Source organism: Bufo bufo, chromosome 10 (genome assembly GCF_905171765.1).
Source record: "Bufo bufo chromosome 10, aBufBuf1.1, whole genome shotgun sequence".
NCBI classification, from domain to species: Eukaryota; Metazoa; Chordata; class Amphibia; order Anura; family Bufonidae; genus Bufo; species Bufo bufo.
The window spans coordinates 144,534,822-144,554,858 of record NC_053398.1 but is presented as its reverse complement, the minus strand read 5'-3'; the positions used below and the strand labels follow the sequence as shown (position 1 = coordinate 144,554,858).

General features: G+C 49.7%; 1 protein-coding gene across 1 annotated transcript; it reads left to right on the top strand.

The window, feature by feature from the left end:
• The first annotated feature begins 893 nt into the window (after nt 1–893).
• LDHD (lactate dehydrogenase D) lies at nt 894–17,376 on the top strand. The gene is made up of 11 exons (XM_040409476.1): nt 894–1,153; nt 1,360–1,454; nt 4,448–4,589; nt 5,714–5,855; nt 6,488–6,647; nt 7,733–7,932; nt 8,992–9,120; nt 11,731–11,858; nt 14,552–14,642; nt 16,606–16,717; nt 17,079–17,376. Exons 1-11 carry the CDS (start codon nt 1,067–1,069, stop codon nt 17,242–17,244), a joined length of 1,452 nt encoding a protein of 483 aa, XP_040265410.1. The 5' UTR covers nt 894–1,066; the 3' UTR covers nt 17,245–17,376.
• Nucleotides 17,377–20,037: the final 2,661 nt, after the last annotated feature.

Genomic DNA, 20,037 nt, shown 5'->3' with positions numbered 1-20,037 from the left:
GCAGACGGTATCACACGGGACAGGATTAGATACACGGCTCAGCAGACGGTATCACACGGGACAGGATTAGATACACGGCTCAGCAGACGGTATCACACGGGATAGGATTAGATACACAGCTCAGCAGTCAGTATCACATAGGATAGGATTAGATACACGGCTCAGCAGTCAGTATCACACAGGACACGATTAGATACACGGCTCAGCAGGCAGTATCGCACATGATAGGATTAGATACACAGCTCAGCAGACAGTATCACACATGATAGGATTAGATACACAGCTCAGCAGACAGTATCAGACAGGACAGGATTAGATACACGGCTCAGCAGACGGTATCACACGGGATAGGATTAGATACACAGCTCAGCAGTCAGTATCACATAGGATAGGATTAGATACACGGCTCAGCAGTCAGTATCACACAGGACACGATTAGATACACGGCTCAGCAGATCGTATCACACAGGATAGGATTAGATACACGGCTCAGCAGTCAGTATCACACAGGACAGGATTAGATACACGGCTCAGCAGATCGTATCACACAGGATAGGATTAGATACACGGCTCAGCAGTCAGTATCACACAGGATAGGATTAGATACACGGCTCAGCAGTCAGTATCACACAGGATAGGATTAGATACACAGCTCAGCAGTCAGTATCACACAGGATAGGATTAGATACACGGCTCAGCAGACAGTATCACACAGGATAGGATTAGATACACGGCTCAGCATGTCTGTTTTCTCTGCAGCTTCTGCTTAAGAATCAGTAACCTCCAGTATCCCTGCTGTTACAAACTACAACTCCCAGCATGCACACTTGCTCTGCTGTTCTCAGACCTTCTCTACATAGGAGTGGAGCATGCTGGGATTTTTAGTTTCCCATTGGCTGGAGGAGCCGTGGTTGATGATTCCCAGGGTCTCCAGTGAGGGCTCCTGTCTCTTTAAGTGGGTGTTGCTGGTGTCGGGTTCCTCCGCCCCGTCATGTCCTTGTGTTATATAAGTGCTGTTTAATGTATAGGCCGGAGCCTGGACCTTGGCAGTGAGGACAGCCGGGTCATGCTGCTGCTAGGAGGGGTACAGCGGGCACTCAGCCTGTGCCGCCCTCACAGCTGGGGCTGCAGATCATACAGCGTCACTGCGCAGGTACGATGGCGGCACACACTGCTCTCTAGCCAGGGCACCTGTGCCATCTGATGGGTGGCATAAGGGTGTATAGAATGTGGGAGGCTGAGACCCCCAAATGTCCCCGCAGCAAGATGTCTGCCCTCTGTACCGTGGCAGTGTGGGGGGCCGGGGGGTGCGTCGCTGGCTTCTCACCATTCACTCTCATTGTGTCCTTCTTTTGGCAGCTGGTAGACGATCTGAGGGCACTGGTTGGAGAGAGCAATGTGTCCACAGCGCAGGTGGTCCGCGAGCAGCATGGCAGGGACGAGTCGATGCACAGGTAACTGCCAGGAATGCCAACTTCTCCCAAAATCACTGACCGCCAACATTATTTTACGGACAAATAGGAAAACCTTAATGAATGATAAAGATTATACGTAACAGGCGTCTGTAGCTCCGAACACGGGGAACAGCTCGTCACCGGCAGTTACTGGGGGCCGGAAAATGATGGGAATCGCCACCAAAATAATAGTCAAATATCACCAGCCTCCAAAAAATCACGGACACAGGAAAAAAGTTGCCTATTTTTACGGACTGTCGAGACATTTCTGGACAGTTGGCAACCCTGGTAACTGCTAAAGACCCCCATCCTCTGACCCCTGTATGCTCCATGCACAGGAAGACCCCCGTCCTCTGACCCCTGTATGCTCTATGCACAGGAAGACCCCCGTCCTCTGACCCCAGTATGCTCCATGCACAGGAAGACCCCCCGTCCTCTGACCCCTGTATGCTCCATGCACAGGAAGACCCCCGTCCTCTGACCCCTGTATTCTCTATGCACAGGAAGACCCCCGTCCTCTGACCCCTGTATTCTCTATGCACAGGAAGACCCTCGTCCTCTGACCCCTGTATGCTTCATGCACAGGAAGACCCCCGTCCTCTGACCCCTGTATGCTCCATGCACAGGAAGACCCCCCGTCCTCTGACCCCTGTATGCTCCATGCACAGGAAGACCCCCGTCCTCTGACCCCTGTATGCTTCATGCACAGGAAGACCCCTGTCCTCTGACCCCTGTATGCTCCATGCACAAGAAGACCCCCGTCCTCTAACTCCTGTATGCTTCATGCACAGGAAGACCCCCGTCCTCTGACCCCTGTATGCTTCATGCACAGGAAGACCCCGTCCTCTGACCCCTGTATGCTCTATGCACAGGAAGACCCCTGTCTTCTGACCCCTGTATGCTTCATGCACAGGAAGACCCCCGTCCTCCGACCCCTGTATGCTCTATGCACAGGAAGACCCCCGTCCTCTGACCCCTGTATGCTCCATGCACAGGAAGACCCCCGTCCTCTGACCCCTGTATGCTCCATGCACAGGAAGACCCCCGTCCTCTGACCCTTGTATGCTCCATGCACAGGAAGACCCCCGTCCTCTGACCCTTGTATGCTCCATGCACAGGAAGACCCCCGTCCTCTGACCCCTGTATGCTCCATGCCCGGGAAACCCCCGTCCTCTGACCCCTGTATGCTCCATGCACAGGAAGACCCCCGTCCTCTGACCCCTGTATGCTCCATGCACAGGAAGACCCCCGTCCTCTGACCCTTGTATGCTCCATGCACAGGAAGACCCCCGTCCTCTAACCCTGTATGCTCCATGCACAGGAAGACCCCCGTCCTCTGACCCCTGTATGCTCTATGCACAGGAAGACCCCCATCCTCTGACCCCTGTATGCTCCATGCACAGGAAGACCCCCGTCCTCTAACCCTGTATGCTCCATGCACAGGAAGACCCCCGTCCTCTGACCCCTGTATTCTCTATGCACAGGAAGACCCCTGTCCTCTGACCCCTGTATGCTTCATGCACAGGAAGACCCCCGTCCTCTGACCCCTGTATGCTCCATGCACAGGAAGACCCCCGTCCTCTGACCCCTGTATGCTCCATGCACAGGAAGACCCCCGTCCTCTGACCCCTGTATGCTCTATGCACAGGAAGACCCCCGTCCTCTGACCCTTGTATGCTCCATGCACAGGAAGACCCCCGTCCTCTGACCCTTGTATGCTCCATGCACAGGAAGCCCCCCGTCCTCTGACCCCTGTATGCTCCATGCACAGGAAGACCCCCGTCCTCTGACCCCTGTATGCTCTATGCACAGGAAGACCCCCGTCCTCTGACCCTTGTATGCTCTATGCACAGGAAGACCCCCGTCCTCTGACCCCTGTATGCTCTATGCACAGGAAGACCCCCGTCCTCTGACCCTTGTATGCTCCATGCACAGGAAGACCCCCGTCCTCTGACCCTTGTATGCTCCATGCACAGGAAGACCCCCGTCCTCTGACCCCTGTATGCTCCATGCACAGGAAGACCCCCGTCCTCTGACCCCTGTATGCTCTATGCACAGGAAGACCCCCGTCCTCTGACCCTTGTATGCTCTATGCACAGGAAGACCCCCGTCCTCTGACCCCTGTATGCTCCATGCACAGGAAGACCCCGGTCCTCTGACACCCTTCTGTCCTGAGGCCTATCAGGTTGTCAGCCAGTGCACTCTGCCGGTGGACTCTCATCAGTGCCACATATCACAATGGAAACATTGAAGTCTTAGATGATGGGATTCCTGAGACGGAGCCGCACACATCCCTACCCTGCTGCAGAATCAGCCCTGTTCACATGAGACCATTTTCAGCTGCAGAAATATGTGAACATATTATCTTCATCTCGGCACGCGGCCGCCATTATTTGGTCACATCCTTCACCAATCTATTACGTAGAAGAAGACGCCAAATCTGCACAGTACTCATTTTGAGCTAAAAATCATATTTTCAATGGATCTTGAAATTTTTGAGCCCCTTTCTCGGTGCACCCTTGAGATTCTCTAGTAGCAGGCTCTGTGTTTCCACGTTCCGTCAGGCAGCTCAGCTGACGGCTCCTTATCTCTGAGTTCATTAACTCTCATTATCTCCCTGATAAGAATGTGAATAAGTGTTTAGGACTTTTTAGTAATTTAGAGATGAGGTTTATTAGATGACCGCCACAACGTGAAACGGAAAGAAGTAGGATTCTCACAGCTTAGGCAGTTAACCCTTCTTGACAGAATGGCTTAATATTTTTTAATAAAGACCCATTGAAAAAATGATTTTTAGCTCAAAATGAGTAAAATGCAATTATAAAAAATTGCCCCCAAAGGTGTGCTACATGTCCCATCTTGAGGTGTTCATGCAGTTGCTGTGTCCATCCTTATGCTTTACACTGCAGCTATGCTTTATTAGGACCCAGCTTCGATTAGTGAATCCAATTCAGCAATCTCCCTGATGATGGTTTCCTCTCTTCTCTGTACAGCTGTCAGCCCCCTGATGTTGTCATTTGGCCGCAGAATGTGGAGCAAGTCAGCAAGGTGGCTGAGCTTTGTTATGCACGCAGTGTCCCCATGATTCCTTTTGGCACAGGGACAGGGCTGGAAGCAGGAGTGGCCGCAATCATGGTATGTGGACCTGCAATTCTCCGCTGATGGTTATACACTACTGGAAAAGCAGAGAAGAGCACCCGGAGAACGTCATGCGAGTGAGCAGAGACTGACACAGTATAAACTGCTAGTGGTGCTTGGTCACTGATCACACAAGGTGGTTCCCTTGTATTTTATGTTCTGCAGCAGAGTGTATGTGGAGGTCACATTAATACCTCCCCTTGATGCCATACAGGCGGCCCTCTTGCATGGTGGCGGTCATACAGATGCTGGATATCTTCCTGTGGTGGCGGTCATACAGATGCTGGATATCCTCCTGTGGTGGCGGTCATACTGAGGCTGGATATCCTCCTGTGGTGGCGGTCATACTGAGGCTGGATATCCTCCTGTGGTGGCGGTCATACAGATGCTGGATATCCTCCTGTGATGGCGGTCATACAGATGCTGGATATCCTCCTGTGGTGGCGGTCATACAGATGCTGGATATCCTCCTGTGGTGGCGGTCATACAGATGCTGGATATCCTCCTGTGGTGGCGGTCATACAGATGCTGGATATCCTCCTGTGGTGGCGGTCATACAGATGCTGGATATCCTCCTGTGGTGGCGGTCATACAGATGCTGGATATCCTCCTGTGGTGGCGGTCATACAGATGCTGGATATCCTCCTGTGGTGGCGGTCATACAGATGCTGGATATCCTCTTGTGGTGGTGGTCATACAGACGCTGGATATCCTCCTGTGGTGGTGAACTACGGCTCAAATATGCAAAAGCTTGGAATGACGACAGGAGGATTCCAGCATCTGTATGACCGCCACCACAGGAGGATATCCAGCGGCTGTATGACCTCCACCATGCCAGAAGGGCAGCCTGTATGGCAGCAGCAGGAGATGCCACCCATTATTAATGTGACCTCCACATACACTCTGCTGCAGAACCCAACATAAAGGGGGCCCCACCTTGTGCTGCCTTTCGGGGGACTGTGCTGTATATCTGAGGAGCTGTACGTTGTTTCTGGTGGCTATGCTGTCTTTTGGGGTGGCTATGCGGTCTTTTGGGGTGGCTATGCGGTCTTTTGGGGTGGCTATGCGGTCTTTTGGGGGGGGGCTATGCGGTCTTTCAGGAGGGCTGTTCTATCTTTCAGGGGGGGCTGTGCCTCAATCTCACACGCATGGACAGGATTCTGAACCTCAGAACTGATGACTTCTATGTAACTGTGGAGCCCGGGGTCACCCGCAAGGCCCTGAATTCATATCTCCGGGGCAGCGGCCTGTGGTTTCCTGTAGGTACGTAGATGTCGCTCTACCTGCCCACCATTATTCCAGACTGAGGAGGCACAGTGCAAATGCAGTAGCACCAGCCAAGTGCTCTTCACGTCCGATCACCTCATGTACCTGAATGCTGGGCTTGGCCAAGCATGCATGTGTGCTCCATGTCTACATAACACGGGAAGGTTCCCTCTCCACCATCACTAGGGCAGGACTCACGGCCTCAGCAAGAAAGTCTGACTTGAGGCCTCTGGTAATGGACTTGGAGGCCCTGCCTGGCCAGCCACAACCGTCTCATCTCTTCCTCTCCCCCCACCCCAGCCTCTGTATTACAGGCTTCAGAGTCCCCCGTAGAGACTAACCCCTTACATACAGTAGATATAGGTGTCCATCCCTGAAAGCCATGGTGCATCCTCAGGGCCCACTCCCTATCCTGTAGCAACGTGGCACCTCAGGGTGCTTGTCCTGCTGCCATGTTATACCTGAAGGGAGGCCAAACAACCACCACTGAAGGTCAAAGTACCACCTGCCCTATAGAAACCCAAGGAGTGGGGTTAGCGCCAGCGTCCGGTGGTATCCCTGGTGCTCCGGGACAGAGGACAGGACAGAAGTGCAAGCTTTACAGCTAATTATCTCTTGGGATTTTCTAGATCCGGGAGCCGATGCTTCTCTCTGTGGCATGGTGGCCACCAGTGCGTCGGGCACCAATGCAGTACGGTACGGCACAATGCGTGAAAACGTCATCAATCTGGAAGTCGTTCTGCCTGATGGTCGCATACTGGACACCGCAGGAAAAGACAGAAGCTTCAGGTGTGAACAAGGGTATGGGCAAACCCTGGGGCCGACGGTGGTATTGGAATAACATCAACCCCCCCCCCCCTCCCCGCACATATATGGACGATCGCTAGCCTTGGGGAGCCAACCGCTCCATCTTAGTGTCCATAATCCTGACCACCTCTGCTGGTGGCTTCATCCAGACGAGAGGTGTCCAGATGCACTAGAGGTAGGTGTGGGGCCCACATCTGGCTCCTTTGTATATGCCATAGATGTCTGAGATGAGAATATCCCTTTAATTGAGGTGGTCCAGGATAGGAGTAGTGCTCCTATCCCCCGTCTTGCCTTCACACGGGAGCCTGACAGCAGTCCTGACCATGTACTTCCACTGATGGTACTCGGAAGGGGCTGGGGAGAGCAGGTCAAACCTTTTATCATCAGAAGTGGTGGGAATATGATGTTTACTGTGCTAGACGCCGCTCCTTCAACTGCCCTCAGTATGAGGTCCTTCCCCTCTGCTGTGAGTGACAGCTGTAGCATCCAACCAGTAGACCATTACAGCCCAAGTGGGAGGGGACACCCTTAGGTCAGAGTGAAGCTCCACCTCCAGGATCAGTGCATGGCAGAATAAATATTCACGCCGCTCCTGATAATAAAAGCTTTGTCTGTCCTGCCCTCCAGGTAGTGCTGTCAGCAGTTTACATGGTCACAATTGCTAACAGACTTTGATAACCCTAGTCCTGAGGAAAATGAATGGGTCTCTCCGTTAATGGCTACTCGGGCACAGCACCCCACATACGGTTGTGGCTGATGCTGGTACTGCAGCTTAGTCCCAATAATATGAAGATGTACCGCAAAAGCCACTGCACCCCCCTTCACCCCCCACCAGTCAAATATGGATGACATATCCCATAGACAGACTTTCCTGAAAAAAAAAACGCTGACGTAAATTCTCTGGAAGTGTCACCACAATGAAGGCTGCGATCACAAGGTTTGATGGGAGCAGACTGTGTGTAAGGGGGCACTTACTTTTTACATGGTGGGGCACATACTCACGTTTTGGGCAACCATGAATGGGGGGGTTAATACTTTCTCACAGCACTGTATAACTCGTTCTACAGGAAGACGTCGGCTGGATACAACCTGACCAGCCTGTTTGTGGGCTCCGAGGGGACATTGGGAATTATAACCAAAGCCACGCTGCGTTTGTATGGAGTGCCAGAGGCCACCATAGCTGCGGTGTGCGCCTTCCCCAGCGTGCAGGCGGCGGTAGACAGCACGGTCCAGATTCTGCAGTCTGGCATCCCCATTGCCAGGATCGGTGAGTTCCCCAATCATAGGTGGTGTGGTGTCACATGATGCCCAATCACATGATCCAGGTGGTATGGTGTCACATGATCCAGGTGGTATGGTGTCACATGATCCAGGTGGTATGGTGTCACATGATGCCCAATCACATGAGCCAGGTGGTATGGTGTCACATGGTGCCCAATCACATGATCCAGGTGGTATGGTGTCACATGGTGCCCAATCACATGATCCAGGTGGTATGGTGTCACATGGTGCCCAATCACATGATCCAGGTGGTATGGTGTCACATAATGCGCAATCACATGTGGTGTCACGATGGTTGGTCAGATGATCCTTGTGATGAGGCGTTACGTGATGCTTACATCACATGATCCATGTAGTACCGTGTCACATGATGTACAGAAAGGGATGCAAATGAGCTCTTAACAAGCTCCGCCTCTGATGCCACCAGATGTAAGGCAGATATCCTACAAGTCAATGTTCGACCCTTTAAATAGGCCTTGAGACATGACTCGGATATTAAATAAGCCAGCACCTCATCTGCAGACAGCTGTTTGGGGGCGATGGCCCCTCATCAGTGCAGAGCAGAGAGTTCAGGATTTGGGGGGTACTGTATGGCCTATAAGTCTCCTCACGCCGATAGTACCCCCCAAATCCTGACTTGGCCTCTCGCCCAGTTCAGCCAGAACTCTCTGCTCTGCACTGATGATGGGCAATCACCTCGAAACAGCCGTCTGCAGATGAGATGCTGGCTTATTTAATATACGAGTCATGTCTCAAGGCCTGTTTAAAGGGTCGAGCATTGACTTATAGGACAGCTGCCTTACATCTGGTGGCATCAGAGGTGGATCTTGTTAAGAGCTCATTTGCACCCCTTCCCTCCCAGAATTCCCAGGAGCATGTACAGCCTGTAAGTCTCCTCATGCCGATGAATGCGCTCTCTCCCCACGGAGATGTACAGACACATGATTCGCTCCCACTTCTGGGGCCGGGCTGACATTGACAGTTCAGATGGACATTGGTCAGACGTGGATAGAGGTGGCTGATTGTCGTCCTGTGTTATTCGTAGAGTTCTTAGACGATGTCATGATCGACGCGTGCAACAAATTCAGTAACCTCCATTACCCCACGCAGCCCACGCTGTTTCTGGAGTTTCACGGTACAGAGACCGGAGTCAAGGAGCAGGTGCAGCAGACAGGTAGGACCCCAATGTCTACACAGCGATATACTGACCTCACCTGTACTGTATGTACAGCACTGTACTGACCTCACCTGTACTGTATATACAGCACTGTACTGACCTCACCTGTACTGTATATACAGCACTATACTGACCTCGCCTGTATATACAGCACTGTACTGACCTCACCTGTACTGTGTATACAGCACTGTACTGACCTCGCCTGTACTGTATATACAGCACTGTACTGACCTCGCCTGTACTGTGTATACAGCACTGTGCTGACCTAGCCTGTACTGTATATACAGCACTGTACTGACCTCGCCTGCACTGTATATACAGCACTGTACTGACCTCGCCTGTACTGTATATACAGCACTGTACTGACCTCGCCTGTACTGTATATACAGCACTGTACTGACCTCACCTGCACTGTATATACAGCACTGTACTGACCTCGCCTGCACTGTATATACAGCACTGTACTGACCTCGCCTGCACTGTATATACAGCACTGTACTGACCTCACCTGTACTGTATATACAGCACTGTACTGACCTCGCCTGCACTGTATATACAGCACTATACTGACCTCGCCTGTATATACAGCACTGTACTGACCTCACCTGCACTGTATATACAGCACTGTACTGACCTCACCTGTACTGTATATACAGCACTGTACTGACCTCGCCTGCACTGTATATACAGCACTATACTGACCTCGCCTGTATATACAGCACTGTACTGACCTCACCTGCACTGTATATACAGCACTGTACTGACCTCACCTGTACTGTATATACAGCACTGTACTGACCTCGCCTGTATATACAGCACTGTACTGACCTCACCTGTACTGTGTATACAGCACTGTACTGACCTCGCCTGTACTGTATATACAGCACTGTACTGACCTCGCCTGCACTGTATATACAGCACTGTACTGACCTCGCCTGTACTGTGTATACAGCACTGTACTGACCTCGCCTGTACTGTGTATACAGCACTGTACTGACCTCGCCTGTACTGTATATACAGCACTGTACTGACCTCGCCTGTACTGTATATACAGCACTGTGCTGACCTCGCCTGTACTGTATATACAGCACTGTACTGACCTCGCCTGTACTGTATATACAGCACTGTACTGACCTCGCCTGCACTGTATATACAGCACTGTACTGACCTCACCTGTACTGTATATACAGCACTGTACTGACCTCGCCTGTACTGTATATACAGCACTGTACTGACCTCACCTGCACTGTATATACAGCACTGTACTGACCTCGCCTGCACTGTATATACAGCACTGTACTGACCTCGCCTGCACTGTATATACAGCACTGTACTGACCTCACCTGTACTGTATATACAGCACTGTACTGACCTCGCCTGCACTGTATATACAGCACTATACTGACCTCGCCTGTATATACAGCACTGTACTGACCTCACCTGCACTGTATATACAGCACTGTACTGACCTCACCTGTACTGTATATACAGCACTGTACTGACCTCGCCTGTATATACAGCACTGTACTGACCTCACCTGTACTGTGTATACAGCACTGTACTGACCTCGCCTGTACTGTATATACAGCACTGTACTGACCTCGCCTGCACTGTATATACAGCACTGTACTGACCTCGCCTGTACTGTATATACAGCACTGTACTGACCTCGCCTGCACTGTATATACAGCACTGTACTGACCTCGCCTGCACTGTATATACAGCACTGTACTGACCTCGCCTGTACTGTATATACAGCACTGTACTGACCTCGCCTGTACTGTGTATACAGCACTGTACTTACCTTACCTGTACCATATACAGAGTGGTGTACTGACCTCGCCTGCACTGTATGTACAGCACTGTACTGACCTCACCTGCACTGTATATACAGCACTGTACTGACCTCACCTGTACTGTATATACAGCACTGTACTGACCTCGCCTGTATATACAGCACTGTACTGACCTCACCTGTACTGTGTATACAGCACTGTACTGACCTCGCCTGTATATACAGCACTGTACTGTGTATACAGCACTGTACTGACCTCGCCTGTACTGTATATACAGCACTGTACTGACCTCGCCTGCACTGTATATACAGCACTGTACTGACCTCGCCTGTACTGTATATACAGCACTGTACTGACCTCGCCTGTACTGTGTATACAGCACTGTACTTACCTTACCTGTACCATATACAGAGTGGTGTACTGACCTCGCCTGCACTGTATGTACAGCACTGTACTGACCTCATCTGCACTGTATATACAGCACTGTACCGACCTCACCTGTACTGTGTATACAGCACTGTACTGACCTCGCCTGTACTGTATATACAGCACTGTACTGACCTCGCCTGCACTGTATATACAGCACTGTACTGACCTCGCCTGCACTGTATATACAGCACTGTACTGACCTCGCCTGTACTGTGTATACAGCACTGTACTTACCTTACCTGTACCATATACAGAGTGGTGTACTGACCTCGCCTGCACTGTATGTACAGCACTGTACTGACCTCACCAGTAATGTATGCCCAGTGCTGTACCAACCTCACATTTACCAGAAACATGACTCTGTACTCTCATCATTTCTCAGAGCTGATAACACAGCTGAATGGAGGATCGGACTTTACTTGGGCACAAGGTCAGGAGGAGAGGAACAAGCTCTGGACCGCCAGACACAATGCATGGTATGCTGCCCTCGCTCTGCGTCCTGGGTGCCAGGTGAGTTATTACACACTGGTGGTTAATACTGCCATGTCTCTCCAGTGCATGAACCCCTTCCTGCACCAAGGTGAAAACGTACAGCATGGCATCTAGTATGTTCATGCACCGTGTTGTACACTTATGGCATAAGGATAGCGCTCCTCAGGAGCTGAGCTGGCACCATTAGCGGCACGTATCAGCTGTAATATAGTGCAGCATTCACGACTGGAGGTAAGACTGATCTCGGGTATTTAACCCCTTAGATCAGGGATACTCAACCTGCGGCCCTCCAGCTGTTGCAAAACTACAACTCTAACGCAGGTTGAGTATCCCTGCCTTAGATGTTGTGGTCAATAGTGACCGCGGAATCTAATTAATTTACAGAAAGAGGGGGCTTCCTTAGTACAAGCCCCCTGCAAGGTGATCACAGGGTCTCGGCTGGTGACCATGGGAACCGGGGGCCTAACAATGGTCTCTATGGTTGCCATGTATAGAAGCCGATTAGACAGGCGACCCGTCTGTATAATCCAGAAGTATTGTAATGTATTCTACCAGGGATCAGAAGATTGCAAGTTCAAGTCCCCTAGTGGGACTAAAAACGAAAATAGCTCTTATTATTTATTTTATGCACTTATATAGCGCTACTATATTCCGCAGCACTTTACAGAAATTAGTATCCAACTGTCTCAAATGGGGCTCACAATCTAACAAGAACATTGGGTCCACTTCAAATATAATCCAAGTTCGGTTATTAGATAGAGGGGGCGACGGGGGGAATCACTACTATAGGAAGCCACCCCATCATCTAAAGAGAAATATAGTATATTGACTGGGAAGAGGATATCCACGGATGCCAACCCCCCCGTAAAAACATCCACTCTATCATCACTAATAGCGGCCATCTTTTCAAAGATAGCCGCTTTATCTATCTTAGTTTTAACTGCTGCAATGGAGAGGGTGGAGAAACTGGGGGCAAATCTCACCCCAATGGGTCTTGCGCCTGGGAGGCCGACTGTAGGGAATGTAGAGCCCAAAAGACCGGGCAAGACAGAGCAGATGGAAGTCCAGAAAGCACACCCAACGGGGCAGGCCCACCAAGTGTGGTACATGGGGCCCACCACCGCACAGAGGTGAAGACTGATGGACAGACACGGGGCAACCTTTCTGGAGGCCCTGAGACATGACTTGGACAGTAATTAAAGGGGTTATCCCATCTTAGACAATGGGGGCATATCGCTAGGATATGCCCCCATTGTCTGATAGGTGCAGGTCCCACCTTTCCGTCGGCCCCATGGAAATAAATGGGAGCGGTGGCCGCGCATGCGGGGAGCTGCGCCTGGTGGTGGATGGACCCCCGGGAAACCCGGTGTCCTCCAGCCACAACTCTCACCGCCTCCGTTCTCCTTGTAGGTGCGGGTCGCAGAGGTGGGACCCGCACCTATCAGACAATGGGGGAATATCCTGGCGATATGCCCCCATTGTCTAAGATGGGATAACCCCTTTAAGCCAGCATCTCGTAGAAACAAACAGATGACTTCCTTGAGGGGTGTCAGGTTTCAAAATCGGTCTTTTGGGGGGTGTTTCTATGTTTCTGCACAGCTGAAATTGTGCGTGAAGAACATGCTAAAAAATGGAAGCCCCAAAATCCACAAGGTGCGGTGTTTGAGTCAAGGGCCACATGCGAGATATTTCTAAAAACTGCAGAATCAGGGCGATAAATGTTACATTTTATTCCTTTTACTGTGTTCCAAAAAACTGGACTGAAATTGAAAATTTTCAATAAAAAAATAAAAGGGGGGCGTTTATCAGTTGTGGTTGTTTTTGTGTCATTTTTAAGTCTGTCTTTGCTTTGTGCGTCTGCGCCAAATGTATTCCGCACCTTAATAAATTATTTGGTGTGACTGCAACATGGTTTACATGGTTTATATGTGTCAAAGGACAGCGGGGGGCCCACAGAGGCCGCAAATGGTAAACGTAAACCCATTCACTATGAAAAGTGGCGTAAAGAGGCAAATGTCGCAAAAATTACAGGAAAAAAATTTGCGTTTATTCTTCTTAAATCGGGCGGATTAATGGGAGGTTTCTAATGTAAAACCACTTCAGAACCTGCGGCTAAACGGATTAGGCTGAGAACATCCGAAAAATACAATGACGTTTACAACATGAAACCAACATACAGTGGGAAATAATGATTATACACTAATTAGTGAAATGAAGAGCGTAGAATTTTTTTACAATTTTTATTATTTATTTTTAGAAATAAACACAAAACACAGCACCCAAAATTTGCCACTAACATAGGGTAAAATATGTCATAAAAAACTGTTTCAGGATCGCTTGGATGAGAAAAAGCGATCACCACAAGAGGGGACATGTCAGATTTGAAAAACAGGCTTGTGTCCTGAAAGGGTTAATTCAGAGATGAAGAGGCCCTCCATATGGGTGCAGAGGCCAGGGCATCCAGGTGGGCTCTCTGAGGGCATATCCGCCTGCTGCCATCTTCTTCTCAGGCCTCCGATCATGGCCCCAGGTCTGACCTCCGGCCTGGAAATAGTTGTGACCGTGCATTTAAAACTAGAGGATACGGTCAGGATAGAGGAGGACGGACGGACTGCTAGAAGAGGAGTCTGGAAAGTGCCATGGAAGCTCCTCGTGATATCGTCTCCCGGGGAATGAAATGAGATTTTCCAGATGTTCCCTTTTTGTTTCAGGGTTACAGCACGGATGTGTGTGTTCCTGTCTCCAAACTTCCCCAAATCATAGTGGACACCAAGGAAGACCTCCTGACGTCACGCCTTACAGGTATGTAGCAGGCCGTAATCCGGTAAACACCAGGGTCAGGCGGGAGAACATGGTCCACAGTCCTGTAATGAGGGGTGACTGCGGGGTGAAGAGCTCTACTCGCCACTCGTTCTATGCATTTGTAAGGGATCTTCATGCTCTCCTCCATAACTGCTCAATTCTTAACAGAAGAATATTGAATTCTTTGACTCTTCCTTCTACATGATCTGGGCCCCGTAGGAATCGTCCTTCCCCTCCTGGCATCCTGTTTCTGAGCGAGTGCCCAAAACTAGATGAGGCCTCAGGAATGGCTTGTAAGACGGGCGCAGCCTCTTATTACATTTACATCAGGGCAAAGGTCAGCACAATGCCAATGTCTGAACCATTTCCCGAACTCGGGTTCGGTTCCGAGGTACCACTTGGAACCGAACCCGAGTTCGGGAAATGTTTTTTTTACAGTAGAAATAAATTTATGAAGTTATTGCGTGAAGTCTCGCGAGACTTCGCGAAGCAATAACTTCGGCTCATCGTAGCCAATACATTCTAATACTGTACGGAGCTCCTGCTCCGTACAGTATTGGAACGAAGCTTAATGCGAATCGACTTCGGATGTTTCATCTGAAGTCGATTCGCTCATCCCTACTCAGAACATAAGTCTTCGGCCCCTTGACTCGGGTATTAGAATTTATTGTCTACGATGAGCCGAAGTTATTGCTTTGCGAAGTCTCGCGAGACTTCACGCAATAACTTCATAAATTTATTTCTACTGTAAAAAAACATTTCCCGAACTCGGGTTCGGTTCCAAGTCTTCGGCCCCTTGACTCGGGACATAGGTCTTCGGCCCCTTGACTCGGGACATAGGTCTTCGGCCCCTTGACTCGGGACATAGATCTTCGGCCCCTTGACTCGGGACATAGGTCTTCGGCCCCTTGACTCGGGACATAGGTCTTCGGCCCCTTGACTCGGGACATAGATCTTCGGCCCCTTGACTCGGGACATAGGTCTTCGGCCCCTTGACTCGGGACATAGGTCTTCGGCCCCTTGACTCGGGACATAGGTCTTCGGCCCCTTGACTCGGGACATAGGTCTTCGGCCCCTTGACTCGGGACATAGGTCTTCGGCCCCTTGACTCGGGACATAGGTCTTCGGCCCCTTGACTAGGGCTGACACCATCTTTTGTGACTGAGGGCATCAAAACAGCACCAAAAACTGTATGTGTGATTGGAGCCTTACTCAGTTGGCACTGCTTTAAAATAATAACATTTATTAAGCTGTCTAAGCGCCACCAATCCAGCGCCGCGCCAATCCCTGTCAGTCTGTTTACTTAAAGGGGTCCTCTCACTTCAGCAAATGGAATTTATCACGTAGAGAAAGTTACTACAAGGAGCTTACTAATGTATTGTGATTCTCCATGTTGCCTCCTTTGCTGGCTTTATACATTTTTCCACGGCTTGTTTCCATGGTTACGACAACCCAGCAATCCGGCAGCACTGGTCGTGCTTGCACGCCATAGAAAAAGAGCTGGCCTATGCGTACCCCTGCAGTCCTAGCCTCAAGGGAGATCGGCACCTTTTCCTACAGTGTGCAAGCACGACCACCGCTGCTGGATTGCAGGGTGGTCGTAACCATGGAAATAAGCAGTGTATAATGTGCTGGAAAAATGAATCAAACCTGCGAAGGAGGCAATATGGAGAATCACAATACATCAGTAAGGGCCTTGTATTAACTTCACCTACATGATACATGCCGTTTGCTGAAGTGAGAGGACCCCTTTAATGGCGGCGGTCTAAGCACGTGACGCTGTGACGAATGATCGGGCTGGAGTGGTGGTGGAGTTCAGCTATGTGAGTGCACAACCTCCTGAGAATGGAGGTCCGCTGCCTGACTGAAGCGTGATAATGGCGGTGTCCTAATGACTACAGATGGGGTGAAGCTCCGACACCGCCGTATAGAAATGACGCTTCTTCTACTGTTTACATGGCAGGTCCTATAGCCGGACACGTTGGCGATGGGAATTTCCACTGCATAATGGTGTTGGACCTCAATGACCAGCACGAAGTGAGGAAAGTGAAGGAATTCACGGATCGGTTGGCCAGGTAAATGCCCCTCCAACACCCTGTCCGTCAGCAAGGGCTGCGTCACCATCTCTGCTTTATGTCAGTGAATAGGAACATTCACTGTTCTGGTCCTGATCTGCTGGCACAGGGAGGGCTTCATACATAGCATAGGTGTAGGCCTACAACTGAGGCCATGGACTCCCCTCCTCCTGGACTCTGACAACCCTTTCACCTTCTGCAATTCCAACCGTGAAATCCACAGCAAATTTCTGGGACAGGACAGCGCCAACATCTGGGTTAGAAAGCCCACTGTGCCAATTACTGTGTGGAGGTAGCCTCTGTGGTCAGTGGCAGCGTGTCCAGCACCACGTCTCCAATCTCTCTTTCCTCTGTCTTTTAGGAGAGCTATGGCCATGAATGGCACCTGCACTGGTGAACACGGCATTGGCATAGGGAAGCGGAGATTACTGCAGGAGGAGGTCGGCCACGTCGGCATCACAGCAATGAGGCAGATTAAAGCCACATTTGATCCAAAGAATCTGATGAACCCAGGAAAAGTGGTTTAAATGGACGGGGAAGGGAATCCTGACGCCCCAAACTGGGAACTGACTCCGGGTGACAAAACTGTACTGGGACAGAAACACTGTCCTCTCATCTTACTGTGTATTCTACCGGCAGCAATAAATGAATGTAATCCATCACAGATACATAACATAGGGGAGGCGGGCACAGATAGCAATCTGTATACCAGATGATACCCAGGTTATACCAGATCTGCATATATAATTATATACAGGAGATACCCAGGTTGTACCAGCTGTACATATATAATTATATACAGGAGATGCCCAGGTTATACCAGCTGTACATATATAATTATATACAGGAAATGCCCAGGTTATACCAGCTGTACATATAATTATATACAGGAGATGCCCAGGTTATACCAGCTGTACATATATAATTATATACAGGAGATACCCGGGTTATACCAGCTGTACATATATAATTATATACAGGAAATGCCCAGGTTATACCAGCTGTACATATAATTATATACAGGAGATGCCCAGGTTATACCAGCTGTACATATATAATTATATACAGGAGATACCCGGGTTATACCAGCTGTACATATATAATTATATACAGGGGATGCCCAGGTTATACCAGCTGTACATATATAATTATATACAGGGGATGCCCAGGTTATACCAGCTGTACATATATAATTATATACAGGAGATGCCCAGGTTATACCAGCTGTACATATATAATAATATACAGGAGATACCCAGGTTATACCAGCTGTACATATATAATTATATACAGGAGATGCCCAGGTTATACCAGCTGTACATATATAATTATATACAGGAGATGCCCAGGTTATACCAGCTGTGCATATATAATTATATACAGGAGATGCCCAGGTTGTACCAGAATGGTCCATATCACTATATACAAGAAGATGCCCAGGTTATACCAGCATTGTTTTATACATATCCATTAATCCTTGATTCTGTTATTGGGGTGAAACTGCAACTTGATACTACAGATTTTGAGGTGTTCACGTTCTTTTATATATAATTCAATCAGTTAATCCTTGATTGTGTAAGTGGTGTGAAATTGAGGCCTGATACTACAAGTTTTGGGGTGTTTATTATATATATATTGTAGGAAGGCGCAGGGGGCCGCCATTGACGGAAGATATGTGTCACTGAGATTCCTGGCCTCGGTGAGGTAAGAGCCGGTAGTTTTAAGTGTCAGCGGCAGCTAGTGCTGACTGACACCATTGGTTATTCAGTATGGCTGTAAAGCCGATCTGTGCCTGTCACGGGTGTATGTGAGCAACAAGAGCATACACAGTACAGAGCTACTGACTGGACCCAGAACTAGGGAGGATAAAGGGTGACCCCTGTCCGACCCTCAACGCTCTCCCTATTCTACTAAAGCACATGCCCGGATCCAAATGGCGGAAAGAGGCATGCCCACGTGCCTAAGACTAATGACCCCTGTAACCCCTACAATAGTGGAAGGGGCACGGCCACCAGTGCCCTACTCAGTATATGGAGGGAACCGTGGCCACCTCAGATCCAGTCAGAAAACAAACAGGAACACAACAATGTCTGCACACTTAGCTGGAGGTGTTGCAGCCGCAGAGAAGACGGATCCAAGGACAGGCTGGCAATATCCGGAGTGCTAGCTGCAGCAGAACACAGGTCCAGTGAACTGATAGCTACAAGTGAAGAAACCAAAGCAAGAGCTACAACTGAAGTGAGAACTATAATCCACATCCTATCATAGGAGGAGGGGTGATATAAAGAGAGGGAAATCAAACACATGAAAAACAGCTGTGGTGAAAGAAACCAGAAGTAAACAGAGTAGTGAGAACTCCTCCCAGCTCTAGTAGTGACATCATCACAGGGGTGGAGAAACAGAGCTGTGAGAACGTCCCAAAGCTCTGGTAGTGACAGTACCCCCCCCTCTACGGGTGGACTCCGGACACCCAGGACCCACCTTCTCAGGATGAGCCCTATGAAATGCCCTGATGAGGCGAGTGGCTTTAATGTCCGACACCGGAACCCACATCCTCTCCTCAGGACCATAACCCTTCCAATGAACGAGGTACTGAAGAGAACCGCGGACCATGCGAGAGTCCACAATTCTGGAAACCTCAAACTCCAGATTGCCATCAACCAAAATCGGAGGAGGAGGCAAAGAGGAGGGTACCGTGGGCTGGACATATGGTTTTAAGAGAGATCTGTGAAATACATTATGTATCTTCCAAACCCGTGGAAGATCAAGACGGAAGGCAACAGGATTGATGACTGACAAGATTTTATAAGGCCCAATAAACTTGGGACCCAATTTCCAGGAGGGAACCTTCAACTTAATGTTTCTAGTAGACAACCACACCAGATCACCCACATTCAGGTCCGGACCAGGCACACGTCTCTTATCAGCCACACGCCTATACCTCTCACTCATCTTTTTAAGATTACTCTGAATCTTTTGCCAAATGGTAGACAAAGACGAGGAAAATCTCTCCTCCTCAGGTAAACCAGAAAGAGCCCCTCCCGAGAATGTCCCAAACTGCGGATGGAACCCATATGCACCAAAGAATGGTGACTTATCAGAAGATTCCTGACGACGGTTGTTCAGAGCAAACTCAGCAAGAGGGAGAAATGAACACCAATCCTCCTGGTTCTCTGCCACAAAACAGCGCAAATATGTCTCCAGATTCTGATTGAGGCGCTCAGTCTGACCATTCGACTGCGGATGAAAAGCAGAAGAGAAGGACAGCCGAACCCCCAGGCGAGAACAGAAAGCCTTCCAGAACCTGGACACAAACTGCG

Bases quoted from the DNA above. Each gene is read 5' to 3' on its own strand.
- LDHD (XM_040409476.1), top strand. From the start codon at position 1,067: ATGCTGCTGCTAGGAGGGGTACAGCGGGCACTCAGCCTGTGCCGCCCT. The intron at 6,648-7,732 runs GTGTGAACAAGG...CTCGTTCTACAG, and splicing joins GGAAAAGACAGAAGCTTCAG to GAAGACGTCGGCTGGATACA. The intron at 14,643-16,605 runs GTATGTAGCAGG...TTTACATGGCAG, and splicing joins CCTGACGTCACGCCTTACAG to GTCCTATAGCCGGACACGTT.